Here is a 19,587-nt window from a genome sequence, read left to right on the forward strand (position 1 = left end):
GTGTGAGCTCCTACAAAAAGATGCAAAATTCGAATTTTCCAAGGAGTGTAAGCAAGATTTTGATCCGCACCCTTCCTCGTCAGACGAGTGAGGGGTATTGCAATCTTGGAGAAATCCTAAATAAATCTCCGATAATATCCTGCTAAACCAAAGAAACTCCAGATCTCCGAGGGAGACTTCGGAACCTCCCACTTCATCACAGACTCAATCTTGGCCGGGTCGACAAAAATCTCATTTTGGTTAATGAGATGTCCAAGGAAATGGATCTCTCATAACCAAAACTCACACTTCGAGAACTTGGCATATAGCCATTCTCGCCTCAACACTCCCAGAAGCTCTCGAAGGTGCTCCTCATGATGCTCCCTGGTCTTAGAATACACCAAGATAACATCAATAAAAACAATTACTGATCGATTGAGCATCGACCTGCATACTCGATTCATCAAATCCATAAAAGTCGCAGGTGCATTGGTGAGCTCAAATGGCATAACCACAAACTTGTAATGACCATAACGATTCCAAAACACAATTTTCCCCACATCCTCCTCTCTGACCCTCATCTGATGATACCGTGACCTTAAGTTGATCTTGGAGAACCAAGACGCACCCTGCAACCGATCGAAGAGTCCATCAATCTGCGAAAGGGGATAACGGTTCTTTAACATTAACTTGTTTAACTCCCGGTAATCAATGCACATCCGGTGTGAACCATCCTTCTTCTCAACGAACAAAATCGGCGTTCCCCACGACGAACTGCTCGATCTAATAAACTTCCTGCCCAGCAGCTCCTGAAGCTAAGGGGACAACTCTTTCATCTTAGGTGGTGCCAAACGGTATGGTGCCTTAGCAATAGGGGTTGCACCTATAACCAAATTAATCCTAAACTTGACCTTCCTCTCCGTAGGAACACCATGAAACTCCTTTGGGAACACATCAGCAAAGTCACCACTGACACCTCTGGAATCGAAACTTGCTTCCTAATTCGGGCATCAACCACATAAGCAAGATAACCCATGTACCCATGCTAGATATACCTTCGAGCTCTGGCAACAGAACAAAAGGCTGATCTCAATCTGGTACTCTCTCCATAAATAACCAATTCTACCCCATTTGGGGTTCGAATTACCACCCGCCGACCCTCACAATTGATCATAGCCCTGAATCTCCTCAGCCAGTCCATCCCTACAATCACATACACGTCTCCCATGGGAATAGGGATCAGATCAATCAAGTAAGGCACCCCAAAAATCTCCAAAACACAATCTCGAAAAACACTCGATGCAGAAATCACGTGTTCGTTGGTGATAGAAACCCACAACGGACACTCTCGCTCTCCAAGGGTCATATCAAAACTCCTATTAAAGGATTGATATATGAAGATCGACTCGCACCCGAGTCGAATAACACAAAAGAGGGCAAGGAATTCACTAAGAAGATACGTATCATAAGCAAAAACATAAGCATTCCATAAAATAATTAACAGAATGATAAATGGAAAGATACTAGTAATGACGTCTGACGCCGCCCTGGCCTCCTTTGGTGTGAGCTAAAAAGCATGACCTCGAGCCCTCGGGGGCTCCACCTACCCTGACACCCATATGTGATCCTCAATGTGGCTAGTGCTGGAGGTTATGCTAGTCCTGCAGTGAACAAGGGACTGTTGGCCTCCATATGGCTAACCTGCTTATAGTGATAACATATCCTAGTGCTTGGGACAAGGACTTGCTGGTGACAATCCTTGGCATAATGCCTCTCCTTGTCGCATTTTTGGCACCCAAAATAAGATCGACAAGAACCATCATGAACCTTGCGTACCATGCCACAAGTGTGGCCGCTCTGACCACCAGATCTCACTTCAACATACTTTAACCGCTTCGCTGCAGGCTACGTCTACACCAGAGCCTGCCTCTTCTCCTTAGCCTGGAGCACCATCTTAATCTCATGCCTCCTCACGGCCTCCTGAATCTCCACAATTGTATCGTAGCGCTGAGTGGACACAAACTGGCGGATGTCCGTCTTGTGAATGTTCAAGTAATGGGTCATCTGAGCTTGCTCAGAAGTAGCAAACTCATGACAAAACAGAGCCCACTCACTAAAAATCTTGGTGATCTCCATCACCGACTCAGTATCCTAATTCAGATCCAAATACTCATGGGCCAGCCACTCCCTCTACACTAACGGAACATATCTCATGAGAAACATCTCCGAGAACTACTCCCATGACACCGCAACCCTCTGCTTGGTGTGTACGAGCCAGTCACTAATCTCCACTAGTCCTTTGACCGTAACCAAAGAAGGTTCATGGCGCACTTGACCTTCTAGTCATCAGGGCAGAAGCATGTAAAGGAACACCCATCAACATCAAATAAACACATCATTGGAATTATCGGATCCTGAACTCCATCGAACACCGGAGGCTTCGTATTATCGAAGCCCCGCTACTAGAATGCTCTCTCTCCACGAACCCCAATGACTACAACAACAAAAGTGTTAGAAAGTGCAACATAACGATCGTCGAAAAGCTCAATCATGGTGTTCTTGATAGACCCAAACAACTCTGGTATCGATCCCAGGACAACAGTAACAACCTTAGCAGAAATCAACTGCTTAATCTAATCCTCAGTCAACCCTAGCCTATCTTAGCCGCCCGCTCCGGCTCCTGAACCTGATCCCCTTGTGAGCACCATACTGAAAATAAACCAAAAAAAATATAAGACAATACGCATTTCATCCCATACGATATATTCTAAATAATGAAACCCTAGGGGTTGTGACTTCCCTGCTATGCGTATGAGTCCTATGCTTCTGGTGTACGAGCCCATACTACCTTCCATACCTACCCGTATTTATCTCAGAAGATCATCACAACAACCCAAACAGCACACACTAGAATACACATACATCCTATTCTCACTCCCTAGAGAAAGACTAGACATTCCTTAATTGGCTGGCTACTCACACATAAACCTATCCATGAAACTTCCACCAACTCTGCAGCACTCGTGTATGCTAATCATACATAACATTGGATCCTATAGACAGTCGAATGCTTGATTCTACCTTAAGCCCTTCATTAAACAAGAACATGAAATAAGGCTAAACCAAACATTCTCAGTCTATAGAATCTTAGCTATGTACAACTATGATGCATGCACTAAGCAACTATAGTAATGATGTCAATTCCATACAAGAAATAATCCTAGGCTATCAGACATTACATATCAAGCAATTCTATCATGCAATTCCTGAAGATCCTTAGTCTACCACCAACATGTTGTTCAAATATAAATATAATATCAATAACATAGTGGGTAACTTGGGGTATACTTTCTTGCCCGACTGATCGTACACATCGCATCCTTCCTTTGGTTACTTTTGAAAATAATTTTGAAAGCTAGTTTAAAAAAAACGTTTGCAGTTCCCTAGTTTGAGTCTGGATTCAGACAAATATTCATAAAATTCTCTCAAACCAATGCTCTGATATGAACTTGTAACACTCCAAAAAACATAAAAATTTTAAATTTTAAATATTTAAAAATCAACCATTAACCATCATTGTTTACAAAAGGAGTCATTATTTCAAAAGTAAAATCATATTAGAATGTCCCAAAATTTTATATCATGAAAATAGGAAGATATGCACGATCAGGCCTTCGCTTTCCTACGATCCTTAGAAGTACTTGAAACAATAAAGTAAACTATAAGCCAAATCTTAGTTAGTTTCCCAAAGTACCAACACACTACAGGACAAACAAAGCATGTAAAGATAAGCCTTCAACCTGACTGGACAGCCTCGCAACCAATGTTTTAAAACCTAGGTCGACCCGGCCGGTTTAACCGGTTGGACCGTGACCTAGGGTAGAAGGCGAGTCAATTGAGAACGGTTTTTTGTAAAAATATGGATCGGATCGAACCGGCTAGGTTTCCCTTAAACCGCGGTTCAACCGCTTATGTTGAACCGGTTAAAACCGGATTGACCCTTTTTAATAAGGTTTGGATAGTTGGATACAAGTAGCGAACGTCAAAACAACGAGTCGTTTGCGGTTTCTTCAATTTTTAAACTATGTGGACATCAAATTATTGGTTTTATATGTTTATGCATTATGAAGGAAAGCAAAAATATATAAAAATAGAAAAATACCATAAACCGAGTTGACCCGGCGGTTCAACGGTTTGAACCGGTTGACCCGTGAACCGGTCATCACACCGGGTCAACTAAAAGCCCTGGTTTAAAAACATTGCTCGCGGCGCCTACAACCTATCTCGTGGGGCCTACAACCTATCTGGACCGCTCTACGAGCCTTCGACATGATTAGACCTCCTCTCAGGGCCTACAACCTATCTGGACCGCTTTCTGGGCCTTCGGCATGACTGGACTGCCTCTTAGTCCATTTTTATAAATGTTTTCCTAAATAAAGAAGTCACAACTCCTACAAAATTTAAATAAAACAATATTACCAAAGTTCGTAAAATGAAGGTTTGAGATAAAACAAGAAAGTTTTACCTGTAATACGTAATATCTGAACGAAAGTCACAATGAAGGTTTTTCGCTATTTTAAATCTAATTCATTGCAACGTCATTGAGGGTGTCAAAAAATGTTTCTAAAAATCCCCAAAAACATGCATATTGAAAATTAATAAAAAATATTATATACAAGAATATACATTTAAAACTCCAAAAAATAATAAAAGCACAATAATCTGTCAAGAAAAACCAACATATGACATATTATCATGATCACATTGAATAATCTCTTAAACCAACGATTTGTCTCAAATATTGCTACACAAAAGAAAGAGGGAAATAATCAAATAAACAAAATATTTTTGAATGACACTTTTTTTTAAACGAAGAAATATACAAAATTATTCTTAAATCATTCCACTTACATATATTACAGGATCTGAATCATCGATCTTAAAGAAGAAGGACAATACCGGATACCGCTGGATACAAGACCTTTAATGAATAAAACACTCTAATAGTAGAGTCTTTGATTCCTTTTATAAGCATGAAGACCCATTCAACTTTTTACAAGCAAGCTACTAATACCGAACAAATTTTACACTTTAATATAACCAACAAATCTCAACTTTAGCTAAAAATGGAAAACTTGTCACGTCTACAAAACATGGTTTCAACCAACAAGCATAAATTATTAACTCTAACTATTATCATACTTCATTATAAACTCGTATCTCCATTTAGAACTATCACCTATAATTCATTTCACCACATGTTAGAAACTTGTTGAAAAGGAATATATAATATAACTTCTCCTTTTTGCATATCTAAAACTAAAAAGTTCATTATCAATCAATATAGTTTCCGTCATACATCTTACATATATATCGAACAAACTTTAACATCTTTGAATGCAAAAATAAATAAAACACATTCTTTTCCTTTGTAACATGACATATCGCAATGATATCATATCTAAAAACAACAATGTTTGTTACTCAGACCTTTATTTCGAATTCGCTTTACATGGACAATTTTCCATAACATGCTCAAACTTTCCATATAGTTCTTTTTCTATACATGCACGTCAAAACCATATATTGTAATAAAATGTTATTGCTAACTTACAAAATTTTCTCCTATAACAAGTTTTAGTGACCTTACTCAAATCGCTACTATAATCAAGGGATCAATTCATCAAGTTTTAGTGACCTCACTCGAATCGCTACTATTACTATATGTATCTTATGTAACCCAAGATTAAATTAACACATCCTCGATGTAGACTTTCCACAAGTTGAATTTGATCTTTTCCATCTATTTTCTCTACATAGAACCCTAGGACTAGAACTTTGTCATTTTTTAATCTCAAAACAATATTTTTTACTAAACAAACAAAAAATTTCTTTATAATGTGGAAGATTGACAAAACTAAAACATACACCAAAAGAAAATAAAACAAGCACATTAGGAGTAATCATATACACAAAGTACTTCTAAACTCAAAAATCAATCGTCATCAAAATTATGTATTTACATATATGTATATGATTCCATTTGTTACTTAGAAACATTTAGAACACAATCATCAAACAAAGTTTTTCTTTAGAACACAATCATCAAACAAAGTTTTTCTTAGGCAACAATGGCAATTGTATTCAAAGTAACAAATTAAGATCAAAAGAACACCAAGAAGGTGATAAAAATATATACATATACCATAAAAAGTAAAAACATTATTATCTATAAAACGAGTTCATTCAATTTCAACCCCTCAACCTCTCACCATTCTATTAAAAACAAACGCATTCATATCTTCATCATCTGTAATACGAAGAGATGAAACAGCATGTGCAGCCATCTGTCCCACTGCAGATGACACGTCATCACCACACCCATACCCATACCCATGTCCATATCCGTATCCATTCCATTCACATCTCGATCCTCCATGAGCGTTCAGAATCCACCCAAATTCTTCATTTCGAGTTCTGTAAAACGCTTGATGATGGCTGCTGCCACGTGTAGGATCATCATCTGGGCCTTCTTCAATCAAAACCTGCATCGCGACTGCTTCAGCTATGGCAGCACACTCTTCATCCAGCCTCTGTTGCTCCTCTTTCTTCTTCTGTTTCTTCTTCTCAAGCTCTGAAATAATGGCTGCTGAGGTGGCAAGGGCTTTCTCCAATCTCCTTTTTTTCTTTTCTGCTTGTTTGATACGATCTAATTCGTCTTTCACCTTCTTTTTCTTCCCCTTACGTACACCAGAAACGGATTTACCACTATCCATGGCTTTATAATTTAGCTTATGTGAAAAAAAAAAAAAAAAAAAAAAAAAACTACAACTATTTTCTATGTAGTTGTGTTGTTTACTTGCTATTGTCTAAAAGTATCTATCTAGTACTAAAAATGTGAACTTTTTTTTATCCTACACCCACTCAGATGTGAAAGAATATCTCATCTTACGAATAAGACAATCCCAAAAGGATATAGCTGGATCTAGAATAAGAGAGTATTGATAAGCACTTGATAAATCGTCTCTTGGAAGTAACATTGTTTCTAATTTCCCACAGCCTGTGCATTTGCTCATTTCTTGAAAAGATAACCAAATAAATTAGGTGAAGATCTTGCTCCAGTTCAAACGATCCGCATGGAATTTACTCCTGAAATGGAATCAAGGAAGATTATGTGTAAGAAGAAGAAGAGTTGATTCAATTGGTTAGAAAAAAAAAACACACACACACACAAATCGCTACACGCATATTGCAGGATTGTAGAAATTAGTCCTGGACTCGTAGTTCTTAATAACGTGTTTCAATTGCATTGTGTTAACGCGAATTTTAAAGATCAACAGGTAAAAAGTAGTAATCAATCAACTAGGTGGAAAATTAGGGTTCGTGAAAGACGAGAATTTCAATCAATTGTTGATAAACAGTAAGCAATTGAATCAAGTGAAATTAAGATCCGTGAACTCGAAGCAAAGGCTCAATCAATCATCGACCTACCACAACAAACACATATAAACCCTAAAAGAAAGAATCAACTAGCAACTAACTTAGAACCCAATTACGGAATTGTAAACTTCAACATAAAATCTACAAAACCAGATCAAATACGGCAAACTAAACACACGAACACAAATCAAATTCAGATTGAATTACAGAACAATAAAATCAAACCTCGTGAGAAGAATTATAACTAGAACTTGTGATTGCAAGAACTTGGATCTGAATTCTAAAGATGAAACCTAAGACGAAAGGGGAAGATATATAGAGAGAAGGATGGATAATATAAACTGATCACATGATAAAGCAAAGTGCCGAACGGAAAGAGCAATGGCATAATTGTCATTTCCATGAAATTTTTGGACACGTGGCGGACGATTAGAACGCAATCTAGAATGTCACGATTTTTGGTTGTTGGGCAGCCGTATGCTATCTAATCTGACAGCTTGTTTGATGACACGTGTCGGTGACCGCTTTGCTTATGTAAGGGTGATCTGTGACGTTGATTTGAACGGCCAGGATGAATTTTCAAAAATAAATACAATTTTGGTTTTTCTTCTTTAATTGGTGTGACATCTTAGCTAAATTTGCGATTTCCACTAAATTATCGGTGAATTGGGATTATAGAAAATACTGGAATATATTAAGACCAGTTAAAATTTGATTCTTAGAAAAAACTTTCTATTTTTTTGATGAATATTCTCATAGAAGATAATGATAGATCAACAATGACGATATGAATTTGGTAGTATACCAGAAATAATCTTACGTAAAAAGGTGAAAGAGTTGTGAAACATTGAAGATCACACGTGAAGAAGGAAATGATAATTACTTTAATTTTTTTGAAGGATTAAAATAAATTCAGGATATGCTTTAGATTTTTTTGACAAACTAGATAAAAAAATATAAAAACGATAACTATTTTCTTGAAAAAGAATTCTGGATTTAGATATGTAAAAACAATGGAAAGTAATTTAAGAAACTTCTAATTAACCATTAAATTAGCGAAAACCAATATCATTTAAAGATATACAGAAAATTAACACATGTCAATGGAGCGGATTTGAAGCGAATCAATTTTTTTTTTTTTTTTTTTTTTGAAACGGCAAATCTAACCTACTCCTAAACCTCTTAGAGTAGGTTAATCTCCCAAGAAATAAGAAGAATACATAGAATCTTTTGGAGCAATTTTCTTAATGTTCCTCACATGGAATATAAATATACTACCTACACTAACTAAGAAATTGAAACTGCATGCATAATCATGGCCTCCTAAATATAAGCAATTACTATTTGACCAATCTACCCTAATAAATAAGAATGATTTTGCTACATGTCTACCTCTCATTCAATTTGCCACATGTCATTTTGTCATAATTTAGAGATATATTTATTTTCCACTTGTCATTTATTTAATTTTCCATTTCTAATATATTATTAATTAGTTTCCATAAATTAAACCTACCATAATGATATTAATTTCAAATTTTAAAATTTAAATATCAATTTCAATTTTAAATAAATTTACAATTTAAACCTTTGTGTTTAACATTTTGTTATAATTAACCTGTTTAGTATACAAGTCTGATAACTAAACAATAATTTTAATTTATTTATTTTTTGCATGTTTTTTTTCTCATAATTTTTATTTATTTCAAATTTCAAATTCAAATAAATTTCTCATTTAATCATTTGTATTTAACATTTTGTTTTAATCAACCCGTATAATATACGGGTCTCACAACTAGTTGACTAATAAAAAGAAAACATGGCTAAATAAAACATGGCTAACAGGTTCGTATCAGTACTCCTTCCCTAAAAAATGGCATCGTCCTCAAGGCCGAGATCGTATTGTGTGTTGAGGGTCCATGCTGGTTCGGTTTCGGATTGAAGAAGGAGGAACTTGGGTGGGTTGCATTGATGACCCGGTTGATATTTTGTTGGACAATTGTAGCAAAGACCTTCGGATCGTCGTTTCTGCATCTCGGTAGGGCTTAACCATTTGATTGGAAGTGTTGGGGGAGGTGGTGTGTAACAACGTGAATTTTCAAAACAATTTTTCATTTTAAACACATAATTCATTCATTAAGAAATCCCAGACTTCAATGTTTACATATCATCTGATAAAACAATTCCCAAGATCACAATACATAAAAACTCTGCAAGTGTGTACAGATCATGCCGACGCCTTCCCACGATCATCACTGGTATCTGAAACACATATCACACAACACGGTAAGCATAAATGCTTAGTGAGTTCCCAAAATACCACATATAACACATACGCCACTCGAGGCTATAGTACGACCCTCCGATTGATGTGTCTCAGCGGGAAACTCTAGTCCCGCAGCTCGTTGGACCCTCTGGTCTGGTCATAGCTTGTTGGATCCTTCAGTCCGGTCTGTATCGTTGGACCCTTCGGTCTGGTTTATATCGTTGGACCCTCTGGTCCGGTCTATACAACTCATAGCATACAAATATAAAAATGCACATAATCTCATACATACACATAGTACACAAGACCCTCCGGTCTACACATAGATGTATAGTGAGAAGACTCACCTCGGATAACTCTATAAATCTCGAACTCGGAAATACTGGTCTAGCCTCCGCCTAATCACATAGAATAATCATTCTAATAAATATGACTCTCAAAGGCTAGGCTAAACTCCCTCTAGGTTATATCAGAAAGGTAAAAGACCATTTTACCATCCCATGCCTCAAAGGTCCAAACATTGGCTAAACCCTAAAAGTCAACAAAAGTTAACCCTCCGGGTTACGCGACACATACCCAATCTGTAAGCTGAGCGTAACCGGCAACTTCACAAAAATGGGGAGTGCGACCCCTTACACCGTGCGTACTGGTATTACGCCCAACGTAAATCCCAACTTTATACTTCTTTATGTTTTGGGTCTTAAACAGTTAAGACATACACTCAAACTTCAGATCTGACTTCTCTAAGGTCACTTAATCCATAAAGTTGAAACCTTTAAGCCTTTGCATGGCTAAAAAGGTTATGACTCCTTCCAACTTCTTATCCCCTTTTCACATTAAGACCATAACTCATGCATGACTCCATCATGACGACCAAGATTGGATTTTTATGGATCTAACACACATATAACACTGAAATGGGACAGATCTAGGTCCATGGAGTCCCTTTGTTCATAAAGTCTCCACCTTTGGGACTTAAAACCCTAAAAATGGCCCATAAAACACAAATCCAAAATGAAGAGGAAAGTTTTGAGCTTTTTACCTCCAAGTGATGTCCTCCCATCTAAAAAGCCTAGATCCAAAGCTTGTACTTCAAGACTAGCTTCCACAAAGGTCCTCTCTTCTTCTTCACAACACAAAAAGGAACTTTAAGCTCAAAAAAACACACACACACACACGCAGAGGCTTAGGATGAAGGTTGGCTCTCTCTTAGGGTTTCACTCTCTCAAATGGTGGCTGAGGATAAGGCGTTAGCTTTCTTTATATAGGGCTCAAGTCACAATTAGGGTTTGTATTTGGGCCCGCTACGCCCAGGATAACCCTGGGTACGCCCAGCGTACCTAGGCGAGTCCGCATCCAAACTAAGCGCATGAGTACGCACAACGTACTCTTCAGTACGCCCACCGTACTCAACGACCATAAATTACCTTTAGGGTTTAATCTTGACAACTTGAAAAAGAATAAGGGTTAAATAATCATACCTGAATATCGGGATGTTACATGGTGGAGGGTGGGAAATAATGGCGGTTTTGTGAGGGGAGACTCGATGGAATCCTCGGAAGATGAAAGTTGAGCACGAAGTTTATCCTCGATTAGCTTCGTGAGACCATAAGTTTGATGGAGAGTTTGGGGGCGTGAAGGGCAAGTTCGGCCTGAATATATGGGCGAAGACCGGAGATGAAACAATCACGTAATGAGTGGGGAGGTAAACCAACGACACAATTACTGATCTTCTCAAATTTAGATTGGTAGGCAGCAACCTTGGATACTTGGTAAAGATTAAAAAGTGTAGCTTGGTGGTTCTCATAGGTGGAAGGGCCGAAGTGGGTTTCAAGACTATAGGTAAATTCAGCTCATGTACCAAGGAGGTTTTTGTTGGTTATATGTTTGTACCCACTGAGGGCATCACCCGTGAAGTAAAAAACGGAAAGGGCAAGTCGTTGGTTTGGTGGGATAGCATAATAGGTAAAGTAGTTTTCCGCTTGGAACACCCAATCCAACGAGTTTGATCCATCAAAGTTCGGGAGGTAGATTTTTGGTGGGCGAGGGTGAGCATTAGGTGGTGGTGGTGGCGGCATCAGCGGTGGTTGTACCTGGTTGTTGTTGTTGTTAGCGGTGAGAAGCTTGACAATGTTGTTCATGGTGTTGGATTGTGCAACAAGATGAGTGGTGATGGTGTCTAGGCGATTGTTGGTGGCGGTGACAAGGTGGATTAAAACCTCCAATTGATCGTTAAGGGCGACATTAGGGTTGTCAGGGGTGATCTTGGGGTTGTCGGAGGAGGAGCCAAACTCAATTTTTGGAGGCATTGAGACGATGATGAAAGCACCAATTGATATAAACCTGTTAGAATAGGTTAATCTCCCAAGAAATAAGAAGAAGACATAGAATCGTTTGGAGCAATTTTCTTAATATTCATTCATGCCTCAAAAATAAATTACATGGAATATAAATATACTACCTACACTAACTAAGAAATAGAAACGTGCATGCATAATGGAATCATGGCCTCCTAAATATAAGCAATTACTATTTGACTAATTGACTAATTAAAAGAAAACAAGGCTAAATAAAACGTGGCTAACAGTTTCATATCATCAATCTTGATCCAAACCCGTTTAAAAAAATAAAAACATGATCCACCCAACTCTAATAACACTCAAGGTCTTGAATAGTTGAAACTATATCCGTATCAACTGAATCAACGAATACTCGACCCTTTTATAATATTAAATTTTCATAATTTTTGTGTGTTCCACAAAGTAATATTTCTCAAAAAAATAAAATGTCTATTTAAACAAGATGTACATTAATTAATACTCAAAATCCAAGACAATAAAAATCACATTTTACTTAGACAATGAGTTGTATACTTTGTTGTTATATATATATATATATATATATATATATATATATATATATATATATATATATATATATATTAAATGGGGCGGGTCATAAGTGGAGCGGATCGACAATGATCCATACCGACCCAGTTACTAAACAGGTATGAATCGTAAACTGGTAAATGAATAAAAAAATTAAAATTCAAAACCGTTAAATTCTTACGGGTTTGGAGCGAATCATGGTCAAAACTCGCCCCATTGACAGGTCTAGATTAACCAATCGAATTTCAATTGCATTTAAGAAGGTTATCCGGAACTATTGATTTGCTAATATCTTAAACCTAAATCTAGATCTAAAACAAAAAGAGGGTAATCTGTTTTTCGGTTAGATTATTTGGTTAACCAATTAACCGTTTATGAATTATAAATACATTTTTATAATTAGAAAATATCACTGTAAGCAAAAGTTTACATTTTATTTTTTGTTCATTTTGCGTTTGTCTTTGTTTGATCAAAATGGGTAAATCAAATGTTTCTATCTTTTTTTTTTTTTGTGAAGTTAAGTTTTTATTAAACATGTTGGTGACTTTGTATCATCAATATGTATTTAAGTGTAATGGATTGATTTGTTGACAAAATCAATTTTGATGAATATTAAACAAGTAAGAAAGGTGTGGAGTGCATACTTGTTTAAGTTTATTCAAAATTCAAAGTAGACTGCCATTTATGGGTGAAACCCGAACGAACAAGGGTCCAAGGGCAGCGCCCCTGGGAGCAGGGTTCAAGGGGCGACATCCCATGACGGGGTCTAAGGGGTAGAACCCCTGACTGGGGTCGAAATCTGTATTTTTGGAAATAAACCCGGTTTTTGATTTTGTTTTGACTATTATAGAAAGAACCCGAATTAGTGACAGTTTTCAGACATCAAACTGTTTTTTGTGACAGTTTTTCAGACATACAATTATCTTGTGACGGTTTTCTGATGGAAAATGTATTTAACTAATTTTGGTCTTCATTTGATGGTACATTCAAAATTCATAACAATCACATTTTCTGTTATTGCTCTTAATTTCTGAGTCTTATCCGATTAAAGATCGAAAGTATTATCCAAATACTTTAATCCAAATACTTTAATGTAAAAATGATACAATAATTCTTAAAATTTCCAAACCTTTCTATACCTCAAAATTCTAACAAAACATAGAGAATATTGTAATATAATGATAAATATCATATAACCATCAACCAAAAAAATTAAATGAATATGAAGAAAAAAATCACAATTATATTTCTCAATTGGATTATCGATTCATCAATCTGTTGAGGATGAAAATGGAATTACAATGAATATGAATAATATAATTGGTATCTTTTTGTGAATTTAAATATTTTATGGCAATAAGTGAATAACAAAATACAATGGTAATCATTATTACTTCTAAACAGTAACTAGTTAATATCGGACGAAAGTAGAGGGAATTTAATTTCTCTCAACTAAAAGAATAATAAACAATAATACATAATATTTTAGTTGTTAATTGAAATACATTTTGTGATAAAATATAATAATTGTTAAATGATATTTACAATTTTTGTAAACAACTAAAAATAGTTTAAACCTGCGGTTTTCTGGCTAACCGTCAATAGCTGAAAAACATGAACCTTAAACCAACCAAAAAACCCAATGATTTTACCGGTTTTGTTAACCAAACTGAAATACGTTAGAAATAATGGTTCGACTAAATAACAACATCGTTATAGTTTTTTGGTTTTTAGGTTTCAGATATTTTGAATACCCCTAATGACATGCAAAACTTGTTGATCAAATTTAAGTGGCGAGGACCAAATCTCAGTCAATTCAACAAAAGATTCGTATTAAACTAAAACTTAAAGAACTGTGCAGTTTACTTTGTTTGAATTTTATATTTACAGTAGCAGGGACGTTCTTCTCTTGATTCTTTAAAAATACACATCTTTATAATGAATTAGCACTACTACACAAGTGATTTAATAATGCGACTCATTCTTTATTTTTGAGGCGGTTGATAGTAAAAACCGCCTCATTAAATGTATAACGCATTAAATAATCAAAGAACCGCTTTAAAAAAGCACCAGATAAATTATGAAAAGCTTTTGTTAAGGCGGTTAAAAATAAATAGCTTCAAAAAAAGATTTTTTAGTGCTACTTCATGTAACAACATCATTAAATAATGATTTTTTTGATGCTCTTTTTATAAAAGAGCATCATTAAATCTTTATCTTTTGATGCTATATTTTAAAAAACTCATCATATGAAAACACTATGACTTTTTAGTGCTACTTCATTGTAAAAGCATCATTAAATAAGGATTTTTTGATGCTCAATTTATTAAAATAGCATTATTAAATCTTTGTCTTTTGATGCTATATTTTGAAAAAAAAAGCATCAAATGAAAACCAACTATATTCGTCTTTTAGGGTTTCTGTAAACTTTAACATACTTCGAACTTTTGGAACATGAAGAATCTCTGCATTTATGAAACATAAACATAAATGCGTAATAACTCAAAATACCCTCATTAATTGTTTTGCTATCTTCACTAAAGATAATTTAAATTTTATTGTACTTTTGATTTTATTCTAAGTATTTATTTATTAAATGATTGTTTATTGATATTTTTTAAATTGATTAGTGTAGATTGTGAACATGTGAAAATTTTCATAACTTGTTTGTTTAGAATCAATATATTTACCTTCTTTGAATGTTTATTTTAATTTTCAGATGAATCGTGATTATTGGATGTACAACACTTCACGTTTTTCTCAATTTTATATAGAGGGTGTTCAAACTTTTATTAGGGTTGCCGAAGAAAATCGCTTAGAAAAAGGAAGTGGATCGATTTGTTGTCCTTGTAACGTTTGTAAAAACTTTAAAACGTTTAATTGTACCGAAGAAATAGAGTATCATTTGTTGCAAAATGGTTTTGTGCCTAATTACACTTGTTGGTCAAGACATGGAGAAACACTACTTGATTGTAGTACATCCTCGAGCAATTTACATATTAATAATAGTACATGCAACAAAGATTCATATGTTGATGATGATGATCACCATTCAAATGATCTAAATGACAATTTCAATGAAATGTTCGATGACATGGAGGCTAATATGGGTGATGTTGAACAAGAAAAATTACATGGCCTATTTGAAGAAGCAGAAACACCGTTATATAGCGGTTGCAAATTTATGAAACTTGATGTTGTATTGAGGTTGATGAACTTAATGTCGAAAAACGGATGGAGTGATAAAAGTTTCACAAGTCTATTAGTGCTTTTGCATGACATTCTTCCGGAAGACAATGAATTACCCATTTCTACATACCAAACAAAAAAGCTAATGTATCCGATGGGATTGGAAGTTGAAAGAATACATGCATGTCCAAATAACTGTATGTTGTATAGAAAGAAGTTCGAGAATAAACAAAATTGTGTTTTTTGCGGTGCATCGAGGTATAAACGGAAAAAAGATTTGGATGAAGTTGACGATGATGTGACAAAAAATGGACCACCGGCTAAAATGTTGTGGTATCTCCCTATTATACTGAGACTGAAAAGGTTATTTTCAAACGAAAAAGAAGCAAGTTACTTTGTTGGCATTCGGAAGAACGTGAAACTGACAAAAAACTAAGACATGTTGCAGATTCACCTCAGTGGAGAAACATTGATAAGAAGTATCATGAATTTGGCAAAGAGATGAGAAACATACGGTTTGGGCTTAGTTCAGACGGGATCAACCCTTTTGGGAACATAAGCAGTCGTCATAGTACGTGGCCGGTTCTTTTGTGCATTTACAATCTTCCACCGTGGTTATGCATGAAACGGAAATACATTATGATGTCGTTGTTGATTCAGGGGCCGAGACAACCTGGTAATGCTATTGATGTGTATTTGTCTCCTTTGATTGATGACTTAAAAACTCTTTGGAGTTCGGGTGTAGATGTATATGATGCTTATAAGAAACAACACTTTCAATTGCGGGCCATGATTTTTTGTACTATAAGTGATTTTCCAGCATACGGTAACTTGTCAGGATACAAAACAAAGGGTAAGAAAGCTTGTCCAGTTTGTGAAGATCAAACAAGCTCGATATGGTTAAAAAATTGCAAAAAAAACTATATACATGGGACATCGAAGATTCCTTCCGAAGAGTCAAAGTTTTAGGAAGAAAACTATTGATTTTGATGGAAGTATCGAGATCAGAACGATGAGGAAACGATTTGATGCATTTTCACGAGTTGCAAGTATAAATGTTGTGTTGGGAAAAAGATTTCGTGTTGATAAAGATGCCCTTTGGAAAAAAATCAATTTTTTTTTAATTGCCTTACTGGAGACATTTGGATGTTAGACATTGTCTAGATGTTATGTATATTGAAAAAAACGTATGTGAGAGCTTGATATGCTTATTATTAGGTATGATGCATAAAACTAGAGAGTTTAATATCCGAAAGGACATGGTCGAGATGGGGATACATGAAGATCTTGCTCCCGAACAAAGTGCTAACCGTGTTTATCTCCGAGCTGCTTGTTATACTACATCCAAAGAAGAAAAAATAAAGTTTTGTCAATGTTTACATGATATTAAGGTTCCATCAACTTATTCTGCAAACATTAAAAGATTTGTGTCGAAGAAAGACTGTAAATTGTTTGGAATGAAGTCTCATGATTGTCATGTTTTAATGACACATATGATTCCTATCGCAATTCGTGGAATTTTACAAGATGATATACGACATTCTATCACTAAGCTTTGCTTGTTTTTTAACAACATTCACTCAAAGGTTATTGACGTAGAAGATTTGGATAAATGGGAGAAAGACGTTTATGTTACACTTTGTGAATTAGAGATGCACTTTCCACCCTCATTTTTTGATATAATGGTTCACTTGATATCTCACATCGTACAAGAGATTAAGGCTTGTGGTCCCGTATTCTTACGGTACATGTACCATTTTGAAAGATACATGGGTATCCTAAAAGGTTACGTAAGGAACCGTAATCAACCTGAGGGTAGTATTGTTGAAGGGTATACTTCTGAAGAGGTGATTGAATTCTGCCAAGGTAATCCTATTAATAATATATTATAGTTATAAACATTTATAATATATTACACATAATATAATAATTTATTTTTTTATAGGCTATATGAAAGATGTCGAAAGTGTTGGTGTTCCTAAAACTCGTCATTCAGGTCGACTTGAAGGTAAGGGAGGAGTCGGTTCAAAAATAACCATGCCAACTTATGAAGAGTTACAAGTTGCACATTTAGTGGTCCTAAAACACATGAAATGTCTTACTCTATACATTGATGAACACATGGACATGTTGAAGTTGAAATACCCGGGCAAGGAACAAATGTGGTACATAAACAATCATAATAAAGAGTTTTCAAGGTGGCTGAAAAATAAGGTAGCAGAAACTAATGTTGATGAAACTGTGAAAAGATTGGGACATGGGCCAGATTGTAGAGTTAAATCTTATGAAGGGTATGACATTAACGGGTATACCTTTTACACGAAAGATCAAGATCAAAAAAGTACAATGCAAAATAGTGCAGTTACAATGATAGCATCAACGAGCGAAATCGATAGACGGGATCATGATACTTTGATAAGAATAGCCAGAGATTCTTATTACGGTGTTATACAAAATATTTGGGAGTTGAACTATTTTGACTTTGTTATTCCCGTGTTCAAATGCAAGTGGTTGAATAACCGTACAGGTGTTCAAGTCGACAAAGATGGTTTTACACTTGTCGACCTTACAACTAATGGTTATGCATCTGAACCATTCGTTCTCGCAAAACATGTCACACAAGTTTTCTATGTCAAATACCCGAGCAAACAAAAAGAGCACATCGTCTTACAAGGTAAACAACAAATTGTTGGTGTTGATAATGTCGTTGATGAGGAAGAATACGACCACTTTGATGATCTACCACCATTTTCGGTCGGTATTGTACATGATAATTACGATAATGTCGAACGCACAACATTCGTACGATCTAACATTGAAGGGACATATGTTGATTAAGGGCATGATTGGGGTTTTTCTTATGCATTTTTATTATTGCGATTACATGATTTTTGTATGAAATACTATCTATTGATAAGATTAATTACAATATGGTCATTTTCTTTTGATAATTACAATGTTTCTATATTACTATCCATTAAAATGTATCAGTATGAGTGTAAAACTTTTACTTGTTCTGTTAATAAAATAAAAAAATGTAAAACTTTTACTTGACAACTAAGACTTTTACTTGCTCTGCTAACAAAATGGACAAATTCACTTTCAGAAAAAGGCAATGTAGTTATAACTTCAAAAACCGCCTCAACAAATAAACCACCCTAAAATATATACAAAATAGCTTTAAAAAATATTTATAACAGCATCAAAAGATAAACAACATTAAAAAAACAAAAAACATTAAAAAAATCCTATAACCACCTCAAAAAACACCAAAAGAATAGAAATAGCATCAAAAAAATATAGTAACGCATCAAAAAATTATGGGATTATAACTGATGGCATTAAAAAATAGAAAAAAGCATAAAAAAAAGTTCAATAAATTACCAACCATTCGAACGAGAGGAAGGCCAAGATGAATACGTCTAAATTACCATTAAAAAGAATAAAACGTGCTTTCAATTCATTAAATAAATCAACTTATTTTATCAAATATTAATTAGCTCACATTAAAATTTAGGAGCTACTGCCGTTTTTTAAACTTTTGATTGTGGGTTACTGCATCGAAAACCCTTAATAGCACCTTAATAGCATCAAAAGATAAATTAATAGTCTAGGATACCGCTTCAAAAAACCCTCCATAGCCGCCCCAAATTCCACACAAATCGCATCATAAAACCTAAAACCGCCCCAAATCATCTCTTTCCCTCTAAAATTTTCGTTTTAGCTTTCTAAAATTTTCATTGCGCGCCACCTCTTCTGTGTTCCATAGCTGAATTCGTAAACCATTCTTTCTGTAAAACATCCATAGTCGACGCTACATCGGAC

At 35.3% G+C, this 19,587-nt stretch overlaps 1 protein-coding gene across 1 annotated transcript; it reads right to left on the reverse strand.

Moving 5' to 3' along the window:
* Positions 1-6,047: 6,047 nt before the first annotated feature.
* Positions 6,048-6,886, reverse strand: LOC145017656 (uncharacterized). Its single transcript, XM_078975649.1, has one exon. The coding sequence runs from the start codon at positions 6,753-6,755 to the stop codon at positions 6,240-6,242; it is 516 nt and encodes a 171-aa protein (XP_078831775.1). The 5' UTR covers positions 6,756-6,886; the 3' UTR covers positions 6,048-6,239.
* Between the last annotated feature and the right edge of the window lie 12,701 nt (positions 6,887-19,587).

The sequence above is a fragment of the Lactuca saligna genome, chromosome 9 (assembly GCF_052625555.1).
Source record: "Lactuca saligna cultivar CGN05327 chromosome 9, ASM5262555v1, whole genome shotgun sequence".
NCBI lineage: Eukaryota > Viridiplantae > Streptophyta > Magnoliopsida > Asterales > Asteraceae > Lactuca > Lactuca saligna.